Raw genomic sequence first — 22,274 nt, 5'->3', positions numbered from 1 at the left:
TGATTTCCTGGTTACAACAGCCTCATTCTCCTCCTAGGAGCAAAGATTAAAGGCATGTACCACCCCTGGGTACTTTTAGTGGCCTCTGCCTTCCCAGGTTATCTTTAAGTTTCAGAATACTGAAACTTCAGGGTGCTTTCTAGAATCTCAGGACAGAGAAAAAGCTCAGGAAAAGCACTTGGGAACTTCTGTGTCCAGCTTCTCCAAGTGCTGACTCTCACAAAATGTTTCATGTTTTGATGTTTTCAGGATCAACTTCCCGGGAAAGTATAATAGTGGTTATAAGTTCTCTTTGTTACCATGTGTTTTTTAGTCTTCTGTGTTTTAAGAATTTTAAGTATGTGGAGGAAATGAATAATTCTCCTTTACCTGATCTATAATGTATATTGAGTACCTTTCTATTCCTTTTTAGGGAGACCTGGAGTATAAGCTAAACCTAGGCTTTCAGTAACTTTCCTCTGGGTTTTGAGGTAGGGACCTAAAGAGTCAGAGAGCAAGAAAAAAAAGAGCCTGACCCTTCTATTTAAAAGTCAGACTCCCCAGGACTGAACCCAGTCCATATACATATATTCAAGAATTAGGGGGTAACCTTAAGAAGGAGAGGGCATGTGCCTGAGGTCCCAATGGGGAAGTAGTGGTTTTGTGTTGTTATAGATATGCTATCCTTTGTTTTGTACTTGCCACTCAGTATTAAGATGGACAGTCCTTGAAGAAATAACTAGGAAGTCCTTTCCTTCCTAGTATTAAAATTTGCCTTAGAAAATTAATGAAACAGATAATTTGTACACAATTGTACACAATTGACTATTATTACATTTATCCTCACAAATTATCTATAATGATATAGACAGAAAATGGAGACATAGGCTTATAACGCACCCAAAGTCACATCAGAATACTTACTTTGGAATAAAATTTTGTTTCTTAAATTCTTTGATGCCCAACTGCCCTTCAGAACCAGATCCCCAGGCGAAGACCTTTCCTGTTTTACAAAGGGCCAAGGAGTGTTCTTTTCCACAGCTGACCGAAACAACTGTCTGAGTCTCCAGTGCCCGAATAGGTGCTTTAGGGAGTGGAGGGGGGAAGTCACAAACTTATTCAATTTAACCACAGGTACATTTCATTTATGATCATTGAAACACTTTTTAAATGCACTCAAGGGAACAGAGGGAAGTTCAGCCAAGCAGGCCACTTTTGAAAGTATCATGAGAAGTTTTGCGATATATATGTATACATGTTTATATGTGTGTGTATAAATGTGTGTATATATATATATAATATATATGAAAATGAATTTCTGGACAAAAAAAGAATTTTGGCGTTGGATTTGAAATGCTGTACCTCTCAAAATGACACCATTTTAAAAAATATGTTGAGGAACTATAAAACCATTCCATATTATCACCCGAACTTGGTGCTAGCAAAGATCATCAGAATAACATATGTAAAAGAAAGCATGACTTGGACGATATGACCTGAAGATTAAGGTTAATTTTCTTTATTATACAAAATTTTCATAATGTACCTCACTACTTGAGAGTTGGCAATGGTGGTGTATAATTACATACTTCAAGGATATTGGTACATTCTTTGACCAATTCGTATGGCAATGTGTCTTTTGAGAGAACTGCTTTCCAGAGCTGCTTGGGCCAAAAAAATCATCACGTTGCTGCCAACTATCAGGTTGTTAGTACTGGATGCCTTTCCATTTTGGCAGGACCTGCTAAAGCGTGGATTCTATTCATGTAACCTCCAAAATTTAGGGTTGGCTCCATCCCATAATTAAGAGGACTACTTTAAGGGTGGCCAGGTAGCACAGCGAGTAAGAGCACCGGCTCCAGTGTCGGGATGACCTGGATCAAATCTGGACTCAGATACTTAGCACCACACCCAGAAATAACTGGCCATGTAACCTAGAGCAAGTTACTTAACCCCGATTGCTTTAAAAAAAAAAAAAAGGACTACTTTAGAGGAAAGAGGAGAGTGGTAAGTACATCCTGAAAAAAAAGGGAAGGGGCATAGACTCCCACTTGAGAAGGAAACAAGATCAAGATTCTGGATTAAGTAGAATTTTATTTTGTGCCTTCCTCCCAAAAAGAAAGATCGCCCTTCAAGCCTACCTAGATTATGCTTCACAGTCTTTCCCCCCATTACACTAACAATTTCTGGACCTTACATGGTATAAAAGTGTCATTTATTTAAGCATCCAATTCGCCCTGGGTCATTATCAATTTACCAAAAAACCTGTTTCAAATATGTAGTATCTGCAATCTCTCCCCAATCCATTTGTCTATTCACTTACATCTTTTAAAAATTTTCACCAATAAATCCTTGCCCCATCCCCCCAAAGTCAAGCCTGGGGAAATTATTTGATGGATGTATTTGGAACTCTGCCTTCGATAATCGGGTTCCTCTCTGTAGGTAGGCAGAAATGTCTCAGGAAGGGAAATGATGACATCAGAAAAAGGAAAACGAAAGAACTCCTCTAGTTTTGTTTCTCAGTTTCATTTCGCAGGACCACTGGAAACTGAAACTAGTTGTACTCATCGATGGCAAACGCTCATCGACGCTCAAAGATGCAGCTGTGGTCCGGCTGGTGATGGGTAAGGAGCCCACCTCCGTTAATCTCACTTGCTACCGAGAGAATTCAGTTCTCTCCTCAATCTATTTCTTCAAGCTCATCATCATTAACTTTCTTTATTTTTTAATCTTTTTTATTCAATTTTCAACATTTATTTTTTGAAAGATTTTGAGTTCCAAATTTTTGTCCCTACCTCATTCCCCCCTCCCCAAAACGGCAAGCAATCTGATACAGGTTATACACATATCCTCTTTCCCCCCTCCCCCAAACCGCAAGCAATCTGACCCAGGCTATACACATCATTAAGGGTTAAGAGCGTCATTAAGAGCCCAAGGCTCCGAAATTTTACCCAAGTCCGGGCTCCGCCACCCCAAAGCTTTTCCCAGACCCAGCTCCTGGCCATTCTTACCTGGCCTCACACACTTGCGGTTTTCCCTCCTGCCCAGCTGCCCACAGACGTTGCTCCCGCAGGACAGGATCGAGCCGTCGGACAGCAACAGCAGCGAGTGACACTCCCCGCAAGCAGCCTGCACTAAGCGCTCGCTACCCAGGCTGGTTCCTGGCCGGCATCTCACCGGTCCAGCCTTGGCCCTCTGCTCTGCCTCGATGCCCAGCTGCCCAGAGGAGTTGTCGCCCCAACAGTAGTACATCCTGCCCCTGCCTCACTAGTCGCTCCCAAGGTGCTCTGCTACACACTGCGGCTTAAAGGACATTTAGCATCCCAGCTCCGCCCCCTCAAGGCGGGGATCGTTACCGATGGCTAGGCATTTTAGAGGCTTTCAAATTGCTTGTCAGCCAGTGACCAGAAAAGGAATGGCCCTGGTGACAGCAACCTTCGCCCTTCCCTCAATGACCACAGGCAATACCAGCAGATTGGGGGGGGGGGGGGGGAAGGGGGGGGGGGGGGGGGAGGGGCTCATGGAAAAGAAGGGACTGCAAGGGTCAGGCAGGAAACTTGTGTTCCAATTTCAGCTTTATCACTCATTCGGGGTGTAGGCTTGAGTTTAATTGAGTGTCTGGATGAGAGTCCTAGCCTGGGAGCACAGGTGGGTAACCCACGAGGATGTTTGCAAAGTCAGCTTGCTTCTGAAAGTTCTTGAGAACATGGAATGAAGGGGCTGGCTCTCTACTACTGGACGTGCACAGGTGGTTTCCTGTCTGCTTATGGCAGGGTGAAGAAAAGACCTCTTGTTTGCTGCAGAGCTAGAAAAGGTTGTGCACACAAAATGTTCCAAGGGAGAAATTCTCTCCTTTCCACCTCCCCTCCTCATCCTGGAATGGCATTTCAGCCTGACACTCATGCCTCAGAAGCACCCTCTTCTTCTCTGATTGGAGGATCTTCCCAGAATCTCAATTTAAGGAGATCATCCAGGCCAACATCATTTCCCGTGAGGCTACACTCCTTTGGAGTCTTTCTCATTTTACTTCCCTTCCTCCTTTCGACTTTCTTTTGTCCTGGTCTTTCCCAACTCCTCAAGAGCTGGACTGGTTCTTTTTAGTTGCAGTTGTATTCCCAGTGCTTAACACAGTATACACAAAATAAATGAAAGAAAACTGAGGGAACATTAGCAGCTGAAAGATCAGAAGACATTTCCTTCATATAGGAGGTAAATTCGGGACTCAACTTTGAAGAAAAGGAGTCAGAGGCAAAGGTGAGGATGGAATGCCTTCCAGGCCTGGGACAGCATGGATTTATGTTTGTCCTTCATTCTCCAGGAGGACTCTGGCAAAAGGAAGGTGATGGTATGACTTGAAAGTGAATTGGATTTTAGTGAAAGAGGACTGTGCAAAAGTCACCAGTCTCACTTTCTGTTCCAGGGCCATCTAGGTGCACTGGCCAGATATAGATCAGGAAGACTGGAGATGGCCCACAATGCCATGACTTGCAAGTGAATTGAATTTAAGTGAGGGAGGGCTGTGCAAAGTCACCAGCCTCACTTTCTCATCTGGAACCATATGGAAGATAGAATGTTATATCTGAAAGAAAAAAAACAGCAAAAAAGCCCATCTAGCTAGATGGTTGACTTCATGAAGGAGAGTGGTATATAAAAAGGCTGAGAAACTAGATTAGACTGAGACTATGAAAGATTTTTAATTTCCAGAGCAGTTTACATTTTTTGCTAGGAAACCATGGAACCTAGGAGGTCCACAGGGTCAAGCTTGTGCTTTAAGAAGATGAACTTAAGCAGCAAAGAGGAGGCTTAAATGGAGAAGGAAGAGATTTAAGTCAGGGAGACCAATCAGGAAGTTATTGAGATAATTCAAGTGATAAAGACTTGAATTAGAGGATGAAGATTGAGAAAAAAAAAGTCATTGGATATGGTAATTAAGACATCAGTAGAAATTTTGGAGAGCCCATTACCTCATCTAATATGCCTAGTACTCCAAAGTGTTGGGCCTACATGGACAGAGCCGGGATGTCGCCAAATACCCTTAAGGGTACTGAAGAATCTTGGGAGGGGTGAAAATGTGACATACCTGACCTATAAACAATGGGAAGCAGTGTTATACTTAGATTTCTAAGTTCCTACTTTAACTTCAGGGCAACTAGATGGCACAGTGGATAGGGAACTCATCTTCATGTATTCAAATCAAGCCTCAGATGCTTACTGGTAAGTCACTTTGCCCTATTTGCCTCAGTTTCCTTATCTGTAAAATGAGCTGGAGAAGGAAATGTTAAACCTCTCCAGTATCTTTGCCCTAAATGGGGTCATGAGTCAGACATGACTGAACAACACTTTGACTCCTATTTGATTTCTTTATATAAAAATCAAGCATGCCAGATATTTAGAGCATTGTAACTCACATTGAATCCTTCTACACAGGGCTATTGCAAACCTAAGTGGGTGTTTTCTACTTTCATAGTGGTACTCTTTCATCACTTGTCATCAGTGCTTCATCAGTTATACATATTTAGAACATTCTAACTCTCATTAGGAGTGTAACACAAATTGAAGTCTATATTCCATGTTCCTCATGTGAATTTTTATTTCTTTGACTAGAATAAAATCATTCTCCCTATTGGGCTGTAAAAACATATTAGAGAGAGCTATGTGGATTTGTTATTGTCAAATTTTCTTCTAAATTGTGTATTTTTAAAAATTTTCATGTTCCAACTTGATTCTTTTAGCTGGAATGAGAGCAAGAATTAATTTGAAAAGATTTGTTAAGTGCCTATGTGTGAGACTCTGTTTTAAGCATTGGGACTACAAATACAGAAGTGAGATGATTCCTGACCTCAAGTAGCTTTTATTCTAGTAAGAAGAGAAAGCACATAGTGGTAGTCAAGCCAAACTATCTTTTGGCTGGGAGGAGTCATTACAGTGAGAGCCATAAAGAAGTCTCTTGTCATGCCCTTTTCAGAAGCAATGGTAGTATTTAGTTACTGTTCCCAGAACAAAAGAATGTGTGTAAAAGAGGGAGGGATGATTTTCAGGGTAGAGGAGGCAGAGGAAATGGCAAGAAGTCAAGGACAGACTTAACTGAAGTATGAAATGAGACTGGTTACATACAATTGGGTTAGGTGAGTTTGCATTCTAATCAGAGCAGCTCAGCTCTAAAACGATATCTAAAATTGAATGGCATAACACCTCTGAGTAGGAATTAATGATTTTTAGAGGTATGGACCTCGATGTTGCTTTAATTTGCATTTCTTTAATAACGATTTAGAACATTTTTTGCATATAACTTCTGATAGCTTGCATTTCACTTTCATATCCTTTTAAAAAATATCAATTGGAAGAATGCACTTACTTAGAAATATTTGAATCAGTTTTCTATACAACTTGGAAAGGAGTCTTTTACCAGAATAAATTACCTGCTTCCTTTCTGAATTTAATGGTATTGGTTTGTTCATGCAAAAACATTTATTTTTATGTAATCAATTATCTTTCATGTCTCTATCCTTTGTTTGAACTTGTGCCTGCTATATAGACCTGAAAGTAATTTTCTTCATTATTTTTATAATTTGTTTATGATTTTATCCTTTTTGTCTAAGTCACATACCCATGGGGTGCTTATCCTGGTAAATACTGTGAGGTTTTATCTATACCCAGTTTCTACAAGATTGCTCTCCAGTTTTCCAAATACTGTTTTGTCAAAAGTGAAATTCTTACCCCAATAGCTGGATCTTTGGCTTTATCAAATTCTAGGTTGCTGCAGTTTATTGGCTAACAGTAGGGTAAATGGGGTATTCAAGAAGGATTAGCACCTCTAGAGTGAGGGCTTGCTGAGCCCTTTTCAGGGCTGCTCATCATCCACCTGATATTCAACCATCACCTGTGGCTCCAAGAAGCTACAAAGTATGCACAGCAGTCACACCCTGGTAAAACCATCTCAGCAGACAGGTTAATACAGGGTGAGGGCAACTGATAGGCCTTAAACCTGCTACTGAGAGTTAGGAAATGTCTACCCCAAGCACATAAAGACTTCCCCCAGCAAAATGGGCAGATGAGAACAATTTATTCCAACAACCATGAAGGTGACTAAAGCTGGTGCTTAGAGCTTGGTCAGCCATTAAAGATGTAAAGTCATCCACTACATTCTTAGACTTTTGCCCTGCCACTGGACTTCCATGACTCTGGAAGAGAAAGTGAGGCTAACAACTTTGTGCAACTCTGCCTTGCTTAAATTCAAGTCCTGGGTGAGTCAAGACATCACCCTGTGATGTTATTGGTCCTCGTTGAAAACAAAGGAAATGAATGAAGGAAACAGATAGTAGAATGGATTAAAAAGAAGAATCCAGCAAAACACTATTTATAAGAAACACATTTAAGAATAAACAGAGTTAAAATGAAGTGTTGGAGTAGAATTTATTTTGCTTCAGCTGATGCAAAAAGGCAGGGATAACAATTATGATCTCAGACAAAGTTATGGCAAAAATAGATTAAATTAAAAGAGATAAACAAGGTAACTACATTTTGATAAAAAGTATCATAGACAATGAAGCAACATCAATACTGAAGCTATATGCATCAAATATTGTAGTGTTTAAATTTTAAAAGAAAAGTTAAATGAATATGTGGAGATGAATAATAGTACTATAATAGTAGGGGGCTTTAATCTTCCTCTCTCAGAACCAGATAAATCTAACCAATAGATAATTAAGAAAGAGGTTAAGGAAGTTAATAGAATTTTATATAAGCTAGATATGACAGCTATCCAGAGATAATTGAATGGAAATAGACAGGAATATACCTTTTTCTCAGCAGTTTATGGTACCTTTACAAAGACTGAACATAGTTAATACATAAAAATTTTATATTTAAAAGCAAAAAGATTAAATTAAATTAAAATATTAAAAGCATCCTGTTCATATCATAATGCAATAAAATTATATTTAATAAGGGACCACAGAAACTTTTATTAAAACCAATGGGGGGCGGCCAGGTAGCACAGCGAGTAAGAGCACTGGCTCCAGTGTCAGAACGACCTGGAGATCAAATCCCGGGCTTGGACACTTAGCACCCACCCAGAAACACCTGACCGTGTAACCTTGAGCAAGTTACTTAACCCCAATTGCTTAGGGGAGGCCAAGTGGCTCAGCGAGTAAGAGCACCAGCTCCAGTGTCGGGATGACCTGGATCAAATCCGGCCTCTGATACTCAGTACCACACCCAGAAATAACTGTCTGTGTAACCTTGAGCAAGTTACTTAACCCTGATTGCTTTAAAAAAAAAACAATGGGAAATTAACCTAATCTTAAAGAATGAGTGGGTTAAAGAATAAATCATATAAACAATCAGCAATTTCATTAAAGAGAATGACAATAATGAGACGAAAAAAAATATATATGTATATATGTATGTGTGTATGTATATATATATATATATATGTATATAAACAATGAGATCTATTATAAAATATTTGCAATTTTCCTGTCATGGTCAGAGAAATTTACTATAAAAAGAAGGACACAGTTCTAACAGTATCAGAACTGTTCCCTTAGGCCTAAGCCTAAAGTCACAGATTGATATATCATATCAACTCTAGGACAAAATTTCCTTAGCTCTATTTGATTTCAGATAGGAGCCACAGATATCTTTTGGAACAGTCAATCATGGAATAGAATTCCACATTATTCACAAGGTATCATAGCCAGGCTCAGAATCAACTAGGTAGGGAATATTTCTGTTCAAAAGGGAAACAGCACAGTGGGGAAACTGAATCAAGAGGATATTGCCATTACCTTTGTAAGACCATTTTCTCAACTTTCCTAGATACTTACATCCACCTGCAGCATTTTCAGATCATACTTCCTTTGAGCAGCTAATGACATTTCCCTTAAATACTGGATTAATTCAAAATTGAGAGCAAATCAAATTACATGTACACTGCACAGTAAGTTCCACTGCTTACAATTTAGAACAGGATACATTGTTTCTCATGTTGCAGTAACAGTTAACAATAAGTAACAGTGAATTAAAACATTTCTCTTCAGAACTTATTGAGTATATAGAATCTCCTCCAAAAGCACTAATTCAACATCTTTCTTTTCTTTTCTAGATTAAACATTTTGATGTAAAAAAAAAACAATTCTTAGACAAGACTTTCATTAGTCACATAAATTTTTATAATTCTTTCTTTCACACAACTGATAAAATGTTATGAAATTTTCAAGGCTGAAGATCTGTGAACCTGGCAAATCACAAAGAACTTTATAGACAATGAGAATTTACGAGGTAGGTTGTTTTTTTTTTCACTTTTCCCAAACAATAAGTAATTGTTATTATTATTCATTTTAAAACAAAATATACTCAATATTTATGAGTTTTTAAACTATGATGATGAAAGTCTCTAATAATTCCATAGTATTCAAATCAACAGAGGACCTAATCTCCTAATAATACAAATACAGTAACTCTAGATATAATTTTTCAAATTAGCACTTTTTATGATGGTTTCTCAAAATCATAATGCAAAAAAACAGTAAGGGTAATAATAACTTGAAACAACATCATGTACTTAAAACACAAAATATGAAATTTGATTGCTGGTCAAATGACATCAACTTAATTGACTGTATTTTAAAAAGGTCTTAGATAGAAAATAATTTTATCCATAAACCTTGGAGATAATGAGAAATCTCAAAATTAATATTGACTGTCTGAGAAGGAAACCAGCACTTCTCCAAATAAAATAATAATTTTATAGGCATGTAAATATTTTTCTTCTCCTCTTATCTAAATGAGATATAAGGAAAAGGGGAAAAGGAGACCACAGCAAGTGAGATAAATTTATTCTGTAAAATATGAGGCAAGAATCTCAGCTGAGAGGGTTGAGGGAAGGGAAACCATGGGATGTTTGAGGAGGAATAAAAAGATTTGCTGAAAGTAAGCAATATTTACCATTTACTGATTTCACTAATTTTCCTTAAGAAATTCAGCACTCAAATAATATTAAGGTAAGCTACAGAATAAATTTATGCAATATAACTTCAGCATTTGTAAAATTAAATTATGATGTTCAAGTTGTATATCAAAATTCACAACAAACTGAGGAAGCCAAGTCAAGCAGTATGTGTGTGTGTGTGTGTGTGTGTGTGCATGTGTGTTTTGAAAGGACATTAACCTTAAAATCAGAAGACCTCGGGCCTGTCAAATTTGGGGCATCTAGTTTACAAGCTATGACCTCACTTCACCTCTCTAGGCCTATTTCCTCATATGTAAATGAACTAATTTATAAAATTAGCTTATCTATAAAACAGCATTCACAGAAATGTGAAAGCTATAAGAGATCTGATAGAAGACATTATAGTTGTAACATCCTAGGAATCTAGAAAACAACAGTGCTCATTGGGGAATGGATCCTAGTGGATCCGTTACTGAATGATATGAGTTATCATGATGGATTCACAGAATTTCAGAGTTGGAAGGGACCTCAGCAGCCATGTAGTCCAAACCATATTTGAAAGTAATCCTCACTATAACATGTTCCATAAATTGTCATTTATTCTCCTTATCTGAACCTTCAATGACAAGGTAACAATAATCTCATTCCACTTTTGGATAGTTCTAATTATTAATAAGTTTTTCCTGACTTCACACCACAACTTCTCTTTTTGAACCTTCCACCAAGTAATCCTATCTTATGGAGCCAAAGAGAACAAGTTTAATCTTTCTTTCACATGGCACAGTATTTAAAATACTTGCAAATAGCTGCTAGGTTCCCCCAAATCTTCTTTTTGACAGGTTAAATATTGTTAGTCTCTTCAGTTGATCTTTAAATTGAACACAGGCTGCTTACAATTGGTTTATTAGGTAAATGTAATCTGTAAAAATCATCTATGCATTTGAATCAAATAACAGACAAGAAAACGCAATGTATTTAATATTTAAGAAACTAACTTCATAATGTAATTTTATAACTATCAAAATATGCACACCAATTAACCACTCAGTCAGAGTTTATTTAATTTCAAAGACATAAAGGTATTTAAATATTTATACTTTTAGTATGTGTCAAAATACAATGGTTGTAATATACAGAACATATTTGACAGATAATATTTTGGCAGCACATTCAATAAGCAAAGAAGCTATTAAATTTACATTAAGTTACAACTGTACAGTCTTCATTTAAATAGAAAGCAAATACTGCTAGAACATAACCAAGAATCTAATTTCACATGAATATAAACTAGATTTAAGTCAGGCATACTCACAGTTTTGCCTGAACAGAAAATTCACAGTTGTAAGAAAACATCATCAAGGCACCCCCCATTTCTTTTGCTAGTGTGGGAGTACCTATAGCACACTTTCAAGTCACAGGTTTTGAGCCTATTAAGTTCCTTTGTCCTTCAGGATAAGTCAGAGCCACATCTTTATATTTAACACTAAAGGCTTGAAAAATGTAAATTAAAAGTCTCTTAGATTAGCTGGTAAATTTAGCATTTTAAAAACATCCATAGGGATGGCCAAGTAGCACAGCGAGTAAGAGCACTGGCCCCAGAGTCGGGATGACCTGGGATCGAATCCGGGCTCAGACAATTAGCACCCACCCAGAAACACCTGGCCATGTAACCTTGAGCAAGTTACTTAACCCCAATTGCTTTAAAAAAAACATCCACAAGGGGCACAGCAAATCCTAGCCCAGAGCAGCAACACATACCTATCCTTCTGACAGATCTATAAGTACCCTTTATTCCTCATTGACCTCAGCCCATGAAGATGGTTTGACAACATAGCCTACAATACTTGGATTTTAAAATAAGTCAACTCTCAGTGTTAGGACAGTACCTTGCATGCATGTAATAGGCACTTGATAAATATTTTAATGACCACATCTGTATTAATGGAGAAAGGGACACTAATGTGAATAATTCAAAATAGCCAAGAAACCAAAAATCTTTAGAATGCCATTTTGATATTTTAATATAGAGAGTTTCTGATATTCTGAGTAATCATTTTATGGTGTAGTTTTAGTATTTTCATTTAAATACTTGACTCAAGACGAGCAAGGAAGTTACCCAGGTGCCTCTCCTGCTTCTCTATGCTTCGGATGAATGTCAGAGATGGATGACACAGGGCTTGAGTGCTGGCCTCTCTCACCTCCTTTCTTGGAAAGAGGGAGGGGCAAAAGTAATTAAGTGGTTTCATTTAAGTAGTTTTTCTTGGTGAATAAGATAAGGAGACCTAACTAAAACTTCCTTTTCTACAGATGGAATGTGTAGAACTACTCTGGCTCTACATAAAGCCTTTCAAAGCACATAGAAAATGATTATTCTGGATAACTTTAAGTTAGGGATATATTCAAGGCCAGTGGTTTTGTTTTTTTTGTTTTTTTTTTGCTTTTCTGGTACTTTTTTGATCCCTTTTCACCTTAACCATTGCATTTCCAGACATTTTAGAACACTTTTTTAAATTCTGCAAAATAAATTGCATTTTAAAATGTTTTAACACCTAACAAGATATCACTATGTCATTCTATCTTCAGTATTTTGGTTAGGTTTCTTATTTTCCTAAATCCGTTAACTTTTACAAATCATTTCCAAATACTACTAACACTTAGGGTCATGAAAGGGATCCCTTACCTTCCCATTTCCAATCCTCATATAGTGATCCTTGGCTCTGGATTATAAATCCAAATGGAAAATTATGTTGATAGTTTAACCCAAATCAGTAAAAAAAACTCTACTGGATTTTGTTCCCTTTCAATGACATAGTATTATTTTAAATATGTATACATTCACACACTTTTACTTAGGGAAAAAGACATAACATATACCCAGAGACATATTATGCAGAAATAACCTATTGAGACAACCATGTCTCACCGCCATTTTGAAATCCTTTTCTATCTGTTCTTTTTACTTACCAAAAGAAAACAGCAAAAGAGGAGGGGAAAGCCATAAGTTTTCATTAGCAAATCATATAGCAAATGGGATTTTAGGCAGAAAGTTTTAACGATTTATGCTTCAGGCTAAGGCTCTATCTAACTTTAATTTAGAAAAGAGCAAAAGCAAACCACCATTAGGTAGCCTCATAATTATGAGGTCATCCCTTCTTTTCCCCACAAAAAGTTATCCATAATATAAAAACTAACATATACATGTTGTATATATAAAACACTTAAGAGATAAAAGCAGAAAATTTTATATACAGTCCTTAAGACCTTCAGTATTTCTTTTTACATTATTCTGGCAAAAGGACTTTTTGCATAAGTAGTTTATTTTCCTAGATTAGAAGAGAAACATATACTGTGCACCTCCCTCACTGATAAGAAAGAGAATGAATGATTATATGAGATCCATGTAACAAATAAGCAACCTAAAAAGCACAGGCCCAGACAGGAGACAAGATGGTGGAGAAAAGGCAGGAACTCACCCCCAAATCCTTCTGAACACCTTCAAGTAAGGCCATAAAACAATTCCCGAAGTGGTAGAGCTCACAAAAAGATCAGATGAAATAATTTTCCAGCCAAAGACAGCTACAGAAGGTTGACAGGAAACGTCTGTTGCACCTGGGTGAGAGTGGAGTACAGTGCCATACAGGCCATGCTAGCACAGACCATGTCCCAGCAAACCAGAAGCAGGGCTTAGGAGCCATTGAATCGGCACCAGCAGCAGCTACTTCTGGAGCTCTCAGCCCACAGACAGTAAGGAGGTGGAGCAACTGATCAGGTGATTACAAGGGTCTCTTTGCTCACATGGGGGGCGGGGCAGGACTCTTTTGCTTTGCCCATACTCAGATCTGGGTCACAGTGCTGGGTGGCAGTACCAGGGCGAGAAAGAGCACTAGCACACCATAGTTAGAGCTGCAATGGAGTAGGATCCCTCCTCACAGTTCAAGGGCAGAAAAGAGTGCTTGTGGTCACTCACAGACCAAAGCAAAGGCCAGGAGAGTAGTAAACACACCTCTCCTTAGATCATGCTACCTTAGCAGAACTGAAAACTTACAGGTCCCTAGAAGTATCTCTGAAAAGAGTTGCACAAAATCCCTGAAACTTGCAACAGGGGCACTCTCCACCCTGCAAGCAGAGCCCCACTTTAACAAAGAGTTAAAAATCAAGTAATGGGCTGGGAAAATGAACAAATTACAAAAAAAATCTGAGCATATTAGTTCCTACAAGGAAGATGAAAACATACTCAGAAGATAATAAAGTCAACACTCCAACATGCAAAGCCTCCAAGAAAAATACAAATTGGTCTTAGGGCATGGAAGAGCTCAAAAAAGATTTTGAAAATCAAATAAGAGAGGTAGAAGGTAAACTGGGAAGAGAAATGAGAGTGATGCAAGAAAATCATGAAAAAAGAATCAACAACTGGGTAAAGGAAATACCAAAACACTGAAGAAAACAATACCTTAAAAACAGACTAGGCCAAATTGCTTAAAGAGGGAATAACATACACACTCAATTTTGTACCTATAAAAGAGGTTCAAAAAGCCAATAAGGAGACAAATGCCTTGAAAAGAAGAATTGGCCAAATGGAAAAAGGCATAAAATTTCACTGAAGAAAACAAACTTCATAAAAAATAAGAATTGGTCAAATGGAAAAGGAGGTACAAAAGCTCACTGAAAAAAATGATTACTTAAAAATTAGAATTGAGCAAATGGAAGCTAATGACTTTGAGACATCAAGAAACAATAAAACAAAACCCAAAGAACAAAAAAATAGAAGGCCATATAAAATATCACATTGGAAAATATGGAAATATGACCTGGAAAATAAATTGGGGAGAGATCATTTAAAAATTATTGGACTACCTGAAAGCCATGATCAAAAAAAGAGCCTAGAAATAATCTTTCAAGAAATTATCAAGGAAAACTGCCCTAATACTCTAGAACCAGAGGGTAAAATAGAAATTGAAAGAATCCATCAATCACCTCCTGAAAGAGATCCCAAAATGAAAACTCTTAGGAATATTATAGCCAAATTCTAGAGTGACCAGATAAGGAGAGAATATTGCAGGCACCCAGAAAGAAAAAATTCAGGTATTGTGAACCCACAGTCAGGATAACACAAGATTTAGCAGCTTCTACATTAAAGGATCAGAGGACTTGGAATATGGTATTCTGAAGGGCAAAGCAATTACGATTACAACCAAAAATTACCTACCCAGCAAAACTGAGTATAATCCTTAAGGGGAAAAAATGAATATTCAATGAAATAGAGAATTTTCAAGTATTCTTGATGAAAAGACCAGAGCTGAATAGAAAATTTGACTTTCAAATACAAGACTCAAGAGAAGTATAAAAAGATAAACAGGAAAGGGAAATCATAAGAGACTTAAGCATAAACTGTTTACATTCCTACATGGGTAGATGATACTTATAACTCATAAAACTTTATCATTAGGGCAGTTAGGAGGATAGATAGATAGATAGACAGATAGATAGATAGATATAAAGAGACAGACAGAGACAGAGACACAGAGAGATAGAGACAGATGGCACAGGTGTGAGTTGAATATGAAGGGATGATATTTAAAAAATTAAAGGGTGAGAAAGAGGAATGCACTGGGAGAAAGGAAAAAGGAGGGGTAATTGGGGTAAATTATCTCACACAAAAGAGGTAAGAAAAAGCTTTTACAGTGGAGGGGAAGATGGAGGAGGTGAAAGGGAGTGCGCAAACATTACTCTTGTGGCTCAAAGAGGGAATAACATACACACTCAATTGGGTATAGAAATGTCTCTTACCCTCCAGAAAAATAGGAGAGGAAGGGTATAAGAAAAAAGGGGTGGGAGTGATAGAAGGGAGGGCAAGTCGGGAGAGGTGATCAGAAGCAAAACAGTTTTAAGGAGGGAGAGGGTGAAAGAAGAAAGACAACAGAATATATGGGAAGGGGGAAAATAGGATAAAGGGAAATACATTTAGCAATCATAACTAACATAAAAATCATAACAATCATAACAAATGTAAAAAAGTTTTTTGAAGCAAATTTCTCTGATAAAAGCCCCGTTTCTCAAATATATAGTTAACTGAGTCAAACTCATAAATATGGGACCCATTTCCCAACTGATAAATGATCAAGAGATATGAAGTTTTCAGATGAAGTAATCAAATCTATCTATAACCATATGAGAAGGTGCTCTAAATCACTACTGATTGGAGGCATGCCAATTTGCCAAATTGAAACAATTCTTAGGTGCTACCTTATACCTATTAGATTGGTTAATAGGACAGAAACGGAGAATGACAAATGTTGACTGGGATGAGAGATAAATGAGACATTAATGCATTGTTGGTGGAGTTGTGAACTGATTCAATCATTTTTTAGAACAATCTGGAGCTATGCTCAAAGGACTATAAAACTGTACTTACTCTTTGATCTAACAGCGTCACTACTACTAGGACTATGTCCAAAAAGAGATAAATAACAAAGGCTAAAATGACCTATATGTACTGAAATGTTATAGCAGCTCTTTTCTGGTGGCAGGGAGTTGGAATTTTGGAGGATGACCATCAATTGGTGAATGGCTGAACAAATTGTGCTATGTAATTGTGATAGAATACTATTGTGCTGTAAGAAATGATAAACAGGATGCTCTCAGAAAAACTTGAAAAGACTTAACATGAACTGATGCAAAGGGAAATGTACTGTGTACAAAGTAACAGAAATATTATGAGATGATCAGCTGTGAATGACTTAGCTATTCTCATCAATACAATGATTCAAGACATCTCAGAAGGACTTATCGTGAAAAATGCTATCTATCCCCAGACAGGAAACCGATGGTGTCTGAATACAGAATGAAGCATGCTTTCTTAATTTGCTTTATTTTTCTTAAGGTTTTTTTTTGGGGGGTGGGGTGTCTATGTCTCCTTTTACAACACGACTAATATTGAAATGTGTTGTGCAAATCTGCATTTGTATAACCTATATCTAATTGTTTGCCTTCTCAATGAGGGTGGTGGGGAGGGAGGGAGAGAATGTGGAACTCAAAAGTTTTAAAATGAATGTTAAAAATTGTTTCTGCATGTAATTGGAGAAAATAAAATAATGAATTTTAAAACCACAGGCCCACTGTTCATAAAGATGTAACTAGGCTTATAATATCATAGTTTAGAAATATCCCATTACTTTCAATTTAAATCATTTGCAATGTGAATAATTTTCATTTTTTTTCATTCCAATAGCCAGTTAATTACTGGGCCAGAATTTTATAAAGTAGTTGTGAGAAGGCCTGGATTTTCTACCCTTAATGCAATCGATATTTTGTAATTAGTGGAATATTTAAAAGAGCGACATGTATACATATCATTGTTTATTTGATGAAACACACACACATACATACACACATACACACACAGATACAGACACCCCAGAAACCAAGAACCCATCCAAATAAACAAATAAACATGATAAGGCTAGATTTCATCTTGTGCAGAAAAAAATCACTGAAAACCAAGAGCTGCCTAGTAGTCTGAAAAATAAATAAAATGGTTAACATGATTAGATCAAACCCTTTCTTGTTTGCTTTTTTAAATGAGATCCTCTTACCCATTGTACATATGGACTCACAGAGGTCTGATTACCCATACTGTTATGCCAAACAAGGTGAGTTAGAGCTTAGAGATGATAACCATGATACTTACGAACAATACATGGAAATGGATAATAAATTTATTGAGTCACAAGATGATCCTGGTACCAGTCCCCCTCTTTTTTTTTTTAACCTAGTTCAGTTTCCTACAATGCTCAGTAGACATCAATCACAGAGAAACATCCGACACACGCTATCAAGCCCAGCGTCCACTAGAGGCAAAACTTCTGCTGAATGAGAAGCTGATGTCCGAGTTTTTGTACTTGCCCCAGGCACCAAAAGGCACTACTACTGCAGTGCTATTGTCTTCAGTACCATACTGGATTGCCTATAGCATTTGGCAGAAGAGAAACAAACAGGAAATTACAGTTCGCACAAAGAAACTTAACTATTGGAGATGCATTTTAAGCACACACATGCTCTTCGGATGACTAGCAGTTCTAAGCTCAGTCACTGGTCCAACTGTTCTCAATTAGTTTTGCTATTTTTAAGCCACGTATTAGTGAACAAATTCCAGCTAACTGGTTAAAATAATTGTGCGTGTCAGAAGTAGAAGGCATCAGAGGACTGGAGATTGAGAGCTGAAAGGGACCTCAGAGGCTATCTAATCCAACACCCTCATTTCACAAATGGAAAAACAAACGTAGAGAAGCAAAGTCACTTGCGCAAGGACACATGAGTAATTAACGGGTGTACTGAGACATCTGGCTTCTAAATACAGTGGAATTTACACCATGCTCACTGACGTCAAGATAACTTTGATAATGAGATCAGTCTTATGGTGGTTGTTTATTCTTAGGTTCAAAGAGTAAACAATTATCCTTTTGGCATTTGTAATGACTCCAGAACCACAGGAGGTGATTGGAACTGTATTAGCTATATATCTAGTATATTTCAAATGAGTCACATTCATTAACATATCCCTAAGTGGATGAATCACCAATATGTTCCTACACAGTGATATATTTAACTAGCAACTTCATCTGGCTAGGAAATAGCCAAGGGCTAGGAAGGAACAGGCAGCTTAACAGACTTGAGTGAAAATCTGTCTAATTTCTAAGAAATCAAACAAAATTATTGCTAGTTAACTGCTTAATTAATATTTTCCCAAATCGGTATGTTAGTTTTACATAATGCACATAGTGCCACAATGCACTGGGGTAGAACTTTTAATGAATTGCATACATTCTTTATTGTACAGTGATCTCCTTTAGTAACTAATGCATGTGATATACATACCTAGCTTGCAAGACTTTCTTTCCTAAAGAGGATAGTCTGGTTTAGGGGAAAGAGCTTGAGTCATAACAAGTGAATTCTAGGTCCTGGCTCTGGCACTAGCTAGCTGTATGACCTTGAGCTAATCACTGAACCTCTCTGGCCTTAAATTTCTCCCTCTATAAACTGAAGGAATTGGACTAGAGGAGTTCTAAAATTTCTTATAGCTCTAAATGTAAACAAGCAAATTAAACATATGAAATTAAACATGTAAAAAGAAAAAATGTTTTCTTGTATAATGGCTATTATCAAAGTAGAATCTACAATTTATACAAGTAATGTCGGAAAGAAAACAATTAAGTATAAGAGAGAATTTTTCTGTTCTTGAAAGCCCACGTGGCAGTAAGGGAAACTGAAGCTGGATTAAAGTTGTGCCTGTGACACGTGATGCCTTACTACCTCTCAGTGCCAAGGCAGCTAGCTCTACAGGCTTAGGTTACGTAGGAGGGGCTCAGTTAGAATGGTGGAGGGGATTTCCCCACCAGAGGTTCCTTACACTAATGAAATCATAGGCTGGCACAAAAACATAACGTTCTTCTATTTTATGCAGAGGCTTCCAATTTTAGCCATCTCACATAATTGCTCTCAAATCATTTCCCATGAAAATAGAACTAAAGTGCCTCCATCACATTACCTGTTCAGTTACAACATGGGCGGCTTCGCTGGGATCGTGGCACTGATTGACAAAGTCACAAATCTCCTGATTATTCACCATAAAGTTAATTCCATCGGTGGTGAGGACCAAGAAGCTATCATCAGCATGCTGTAGCTATAAATAAACCAAAACACAATTATCAAGCAGAGTTTACTTGAGACTGATAGTGAATACTGACACACTTTATTTGTTGTTGAGTAGTCATTTATCTACCAAAATTACAGTAATTTTTTTTAAAGCAATTGGGGGTAACTTGCTCAAGGTTACATGGCCAGTTATTTTGTGTAGGTGTTAAGTATCTGAGGTAGGAACCAATCCCGGGTTTCCTGACTCTGGGGCCGGCGCTCTTACTCACTGCGCCACCTGGCCGCCCCTACAGTAATTTTTTTAAAAATATTTTTTATTCCTTAACACCAATTAGAACAATATAACTGAGAAGGCAGAGGAGTAAATGTCTATTTTTCCAGGGAGAAAAAAAATGATACCACTTCCCATCCTTCTACCCTTTCTTCCTTTCCTCCCTTCCCTCCTTTCTTTCCTCTTTTCCCTTGCCTTTCTTTCCTTCTTGGTATTTTTTCAATTTATATAAATGCCATTTGTAATCACGTACTATGCTTTCCTAATTAGATCATATACAACTTCTTTTGTAAATTTTATTTTATTTTAAATTTATAGAATAAAACAAACATTTCCATAACATAGTACAATAAAAAAGAATATTGTACATAAAACTGAAAATCTCCTCTATACAATTTGCTATTTTTTCAAATATGCAAATATTTGAATTCAAATAAATTATCATGTAAATTTATTTTTTTTTTCCTTCTCAAATTTTTATAGCATTTGTAACAGTCTGGGCAGTGCTACAATACAGTACGAAGGATTTCTCTGTAAGCCTTAATTTTACTACATCAGATACCAATAATGGAGGAGCATTTGTGATACAAATAATGACTGGAGTTAAGTACCATATCACCTGCTTGCTACTAGCTACCATTTACATACAACATAAGGTCTGCAAAGTATTTTACCAATATATTTTCTCATTTGACTTTTATAACAATCCTATGACTTGGGTAGTTCATGTATTATTTTTAAAATGGCAAAACTGAGTCTCAGAGAGATTAAATGACTTTTCTTGTCCATGTTCATATAGCCGTATTACTAGTCCCTGTTCCTTGTATGATGACCCCTCCCACCCCCTAAAAACTCTTCTTTTAATTTTTTTGGGGTGGATATTGATGTACTCAAATATATGGGTGACCCTGGCTCATGACCCTCTTTATCTAGATTAAAGATGCTTTTCTTTATGAGTTCAATTTATTTCAGAACTTGACATTTAATGGTCTCATCAGAGATTATATCTTATCAGTTTTCGGAATGTACTTCTGGATGCCTTAGTGCCATCACAGACCCAAGTTCCCACCCACAAGACTAGTAAGTACCTACTTCCACCTGAATCCGGACTACTGTCATTTTTAGTTGTCACCTCTTTACTGGAGATTACTGGTAAAGACCACAGACAATTCAGGATATGGAACTGCAACCAGTCAAATGACTTTGCAGTACAGTCCAGATACGTGCAAGTTCTAGGATCTGATCCCCCACAACTGCTGGGTACAGTGGGGTGCCTTTGGTAAGGTTAAAATCAACCATTTAAAGGTGATTATTAAAGGTGTCCCTCGATAAGGCAGGGTCAAAAATTAAACTCTGGTCTCCTTTAATAGGTGACCATTATATGCCATTAAGAGGGAAATAGAATCTAGGCTTTCATCCTAACAAGAAAACATTTAAAAATTCAAAATTGAAAAGAAGGAGGCTGACTTAAAATATTTCTCCTCCAGGAAGCATTAGGCCAATTGGAATCTCAAAAGAAAGAAAATGAAGCAAAAATAGAGTTTCTTAAGAGACCATTAATCTGAGGGGACTCTCAAGAATTTGAGTAATCTATTTCTAGTCTATTAGCCTTATGTGTGTGCATCCCAGAATTTGACCTAAAAGAGCTTTTCTTATGTACATACTCAATTATTTTTTAAGGAAGCTGCAGTCTTTTCATCTGCCTTTGTGGAGAGTTAAATATACTGTTTTTTATTTATGTGAGTGTGACTGAAGACAGCTAGTAACCCAAACTGAGCAGAATTCTGTCTCTTGTCAGAACTGTGTTTGCTACATGCTTTTCAAATACGTGCTTCAGGAGAAAGCCCAGCAGGATGGAAGTTTGAACCCATCTGTCCTGTTGGCAGGGACTTAAATCTCTAGGGATAAGGAGGAAGACTCTACCAGTAAAGTACCTGTGTCCTTTCTGTCATATTATTTGTGTTTAAAGTCATTTCTCCCACCTGTGCTAAGCCATATGACCCCTCAGAGGGGCCACTCAAGGGAACAAGTTAGAAAATAAAACCTAGGTGAGCTAGCAAAAACAGCATAGCCAATGGGACTTCCTTAAATGAGCCAGAGGAAATAGAAAAGAGAAAAGCAATTAGGTCATGTAAAAACTCCTTCCCTTTGTCTAACCAGGATAATGTGATTTTTAACAGATCATAGAAACCCTTGCCTCCTGATCTCTCCACGTGGAGAAGTAACGTCCCTAGGTTTGATGAAGTTTCAGGAGAGATTCTAAGAGGGAGAGAATCCTAACCCTTTTTATAATAGGTTATGGAAAAGTGCTAATCTATGTGCAAGGCTGGATCCCTTTAGTGTATGAGATGCTCATGTTATCTGCACCCATTTGTTAAGAACATTTCTATAACTGATATCTTAATTTGTATGGTATGCCTA

The 22,274-nt window shown here is 37.3% G+C and overlaps 2 protein-coding genes across 4 annotated transcripts in view; both read right to left on the bottom strand.

Annotated features, from left to right (window-relative positions):
• LOC138165502 (probable E3 ubiquitin-protein ligase HERC6) overlaps positions 1-3,262 on the bottom strand; it is a 45,877-nt gene extending 42,615 nt beyond the window's left edge. For both annotated transcript variants that reach the window (XM_069093889.1, XM_069093892.1), the window contains exons 1-2: positions 2,991-3,262; positions 904-1,063 (exon numbers count right to left, since the gene is read on the bottom strand). In XM_069093889.1, the coding sequence (XP_068949990.1) occupies positions 904-1,063; positions 2,991-3,231 (401 nt within the window). In that variant the 5' untranslated portion in view covers positions 3,232-3,262. The remainder of the gene's footprint in view (positions 1-903; positions 1,064-2,990) is intronic.
• Positions 3,263-7,380: 4,118 nt separating this feature from the next.
• PPM1K (protein phosphatase, Mg2+/Mn2+ dependent 1K) overlaps positions 7,381-22,274 on the bottom strand; it is a 41,173-nt gene continuing 26,279 nt past the window's right edge. For both annotated transcript variants that reach the window (XM_069093848.1, XM_069093840.1), the window contains exons 6-7: positions 19,476-19,610; positions 7,381-17,894 (exon numbers count right to left, since the gene is read on the bottom strand). In XM_069093848.1, the coding sequence (XP_068949949.1) occupies positions 17,763-17,894; positions 19,476-19,610 (267 nt within the window). In that variant the 3' untranslated portion in view covers positions 7,381-17,762. The remainder of the gene's footprint in view (positions 17,895-19,475; positions 19,611-22,274) is intronic.

This window comes from Petaurus breviceps, unplaced genomic scaffold, assembly GCF_028583685.1.
Source record: "Petaurus breviceps papuanus isolate PSGF00001 unplaced genomic scaffold, PetGlider_PUasm1.0 126, whole genome shotgun sequence".
In the NCBI taxonomy this organism is placed as follows: Eukaryota; Metazoa; Chordata; class Mammalia; order Diprotodontia; family Petauridae; genus Petaurus; species Petaurus breviceps.
This window is presented reverse-complemented; position numbering and strand designations above follow the sequence as displayed.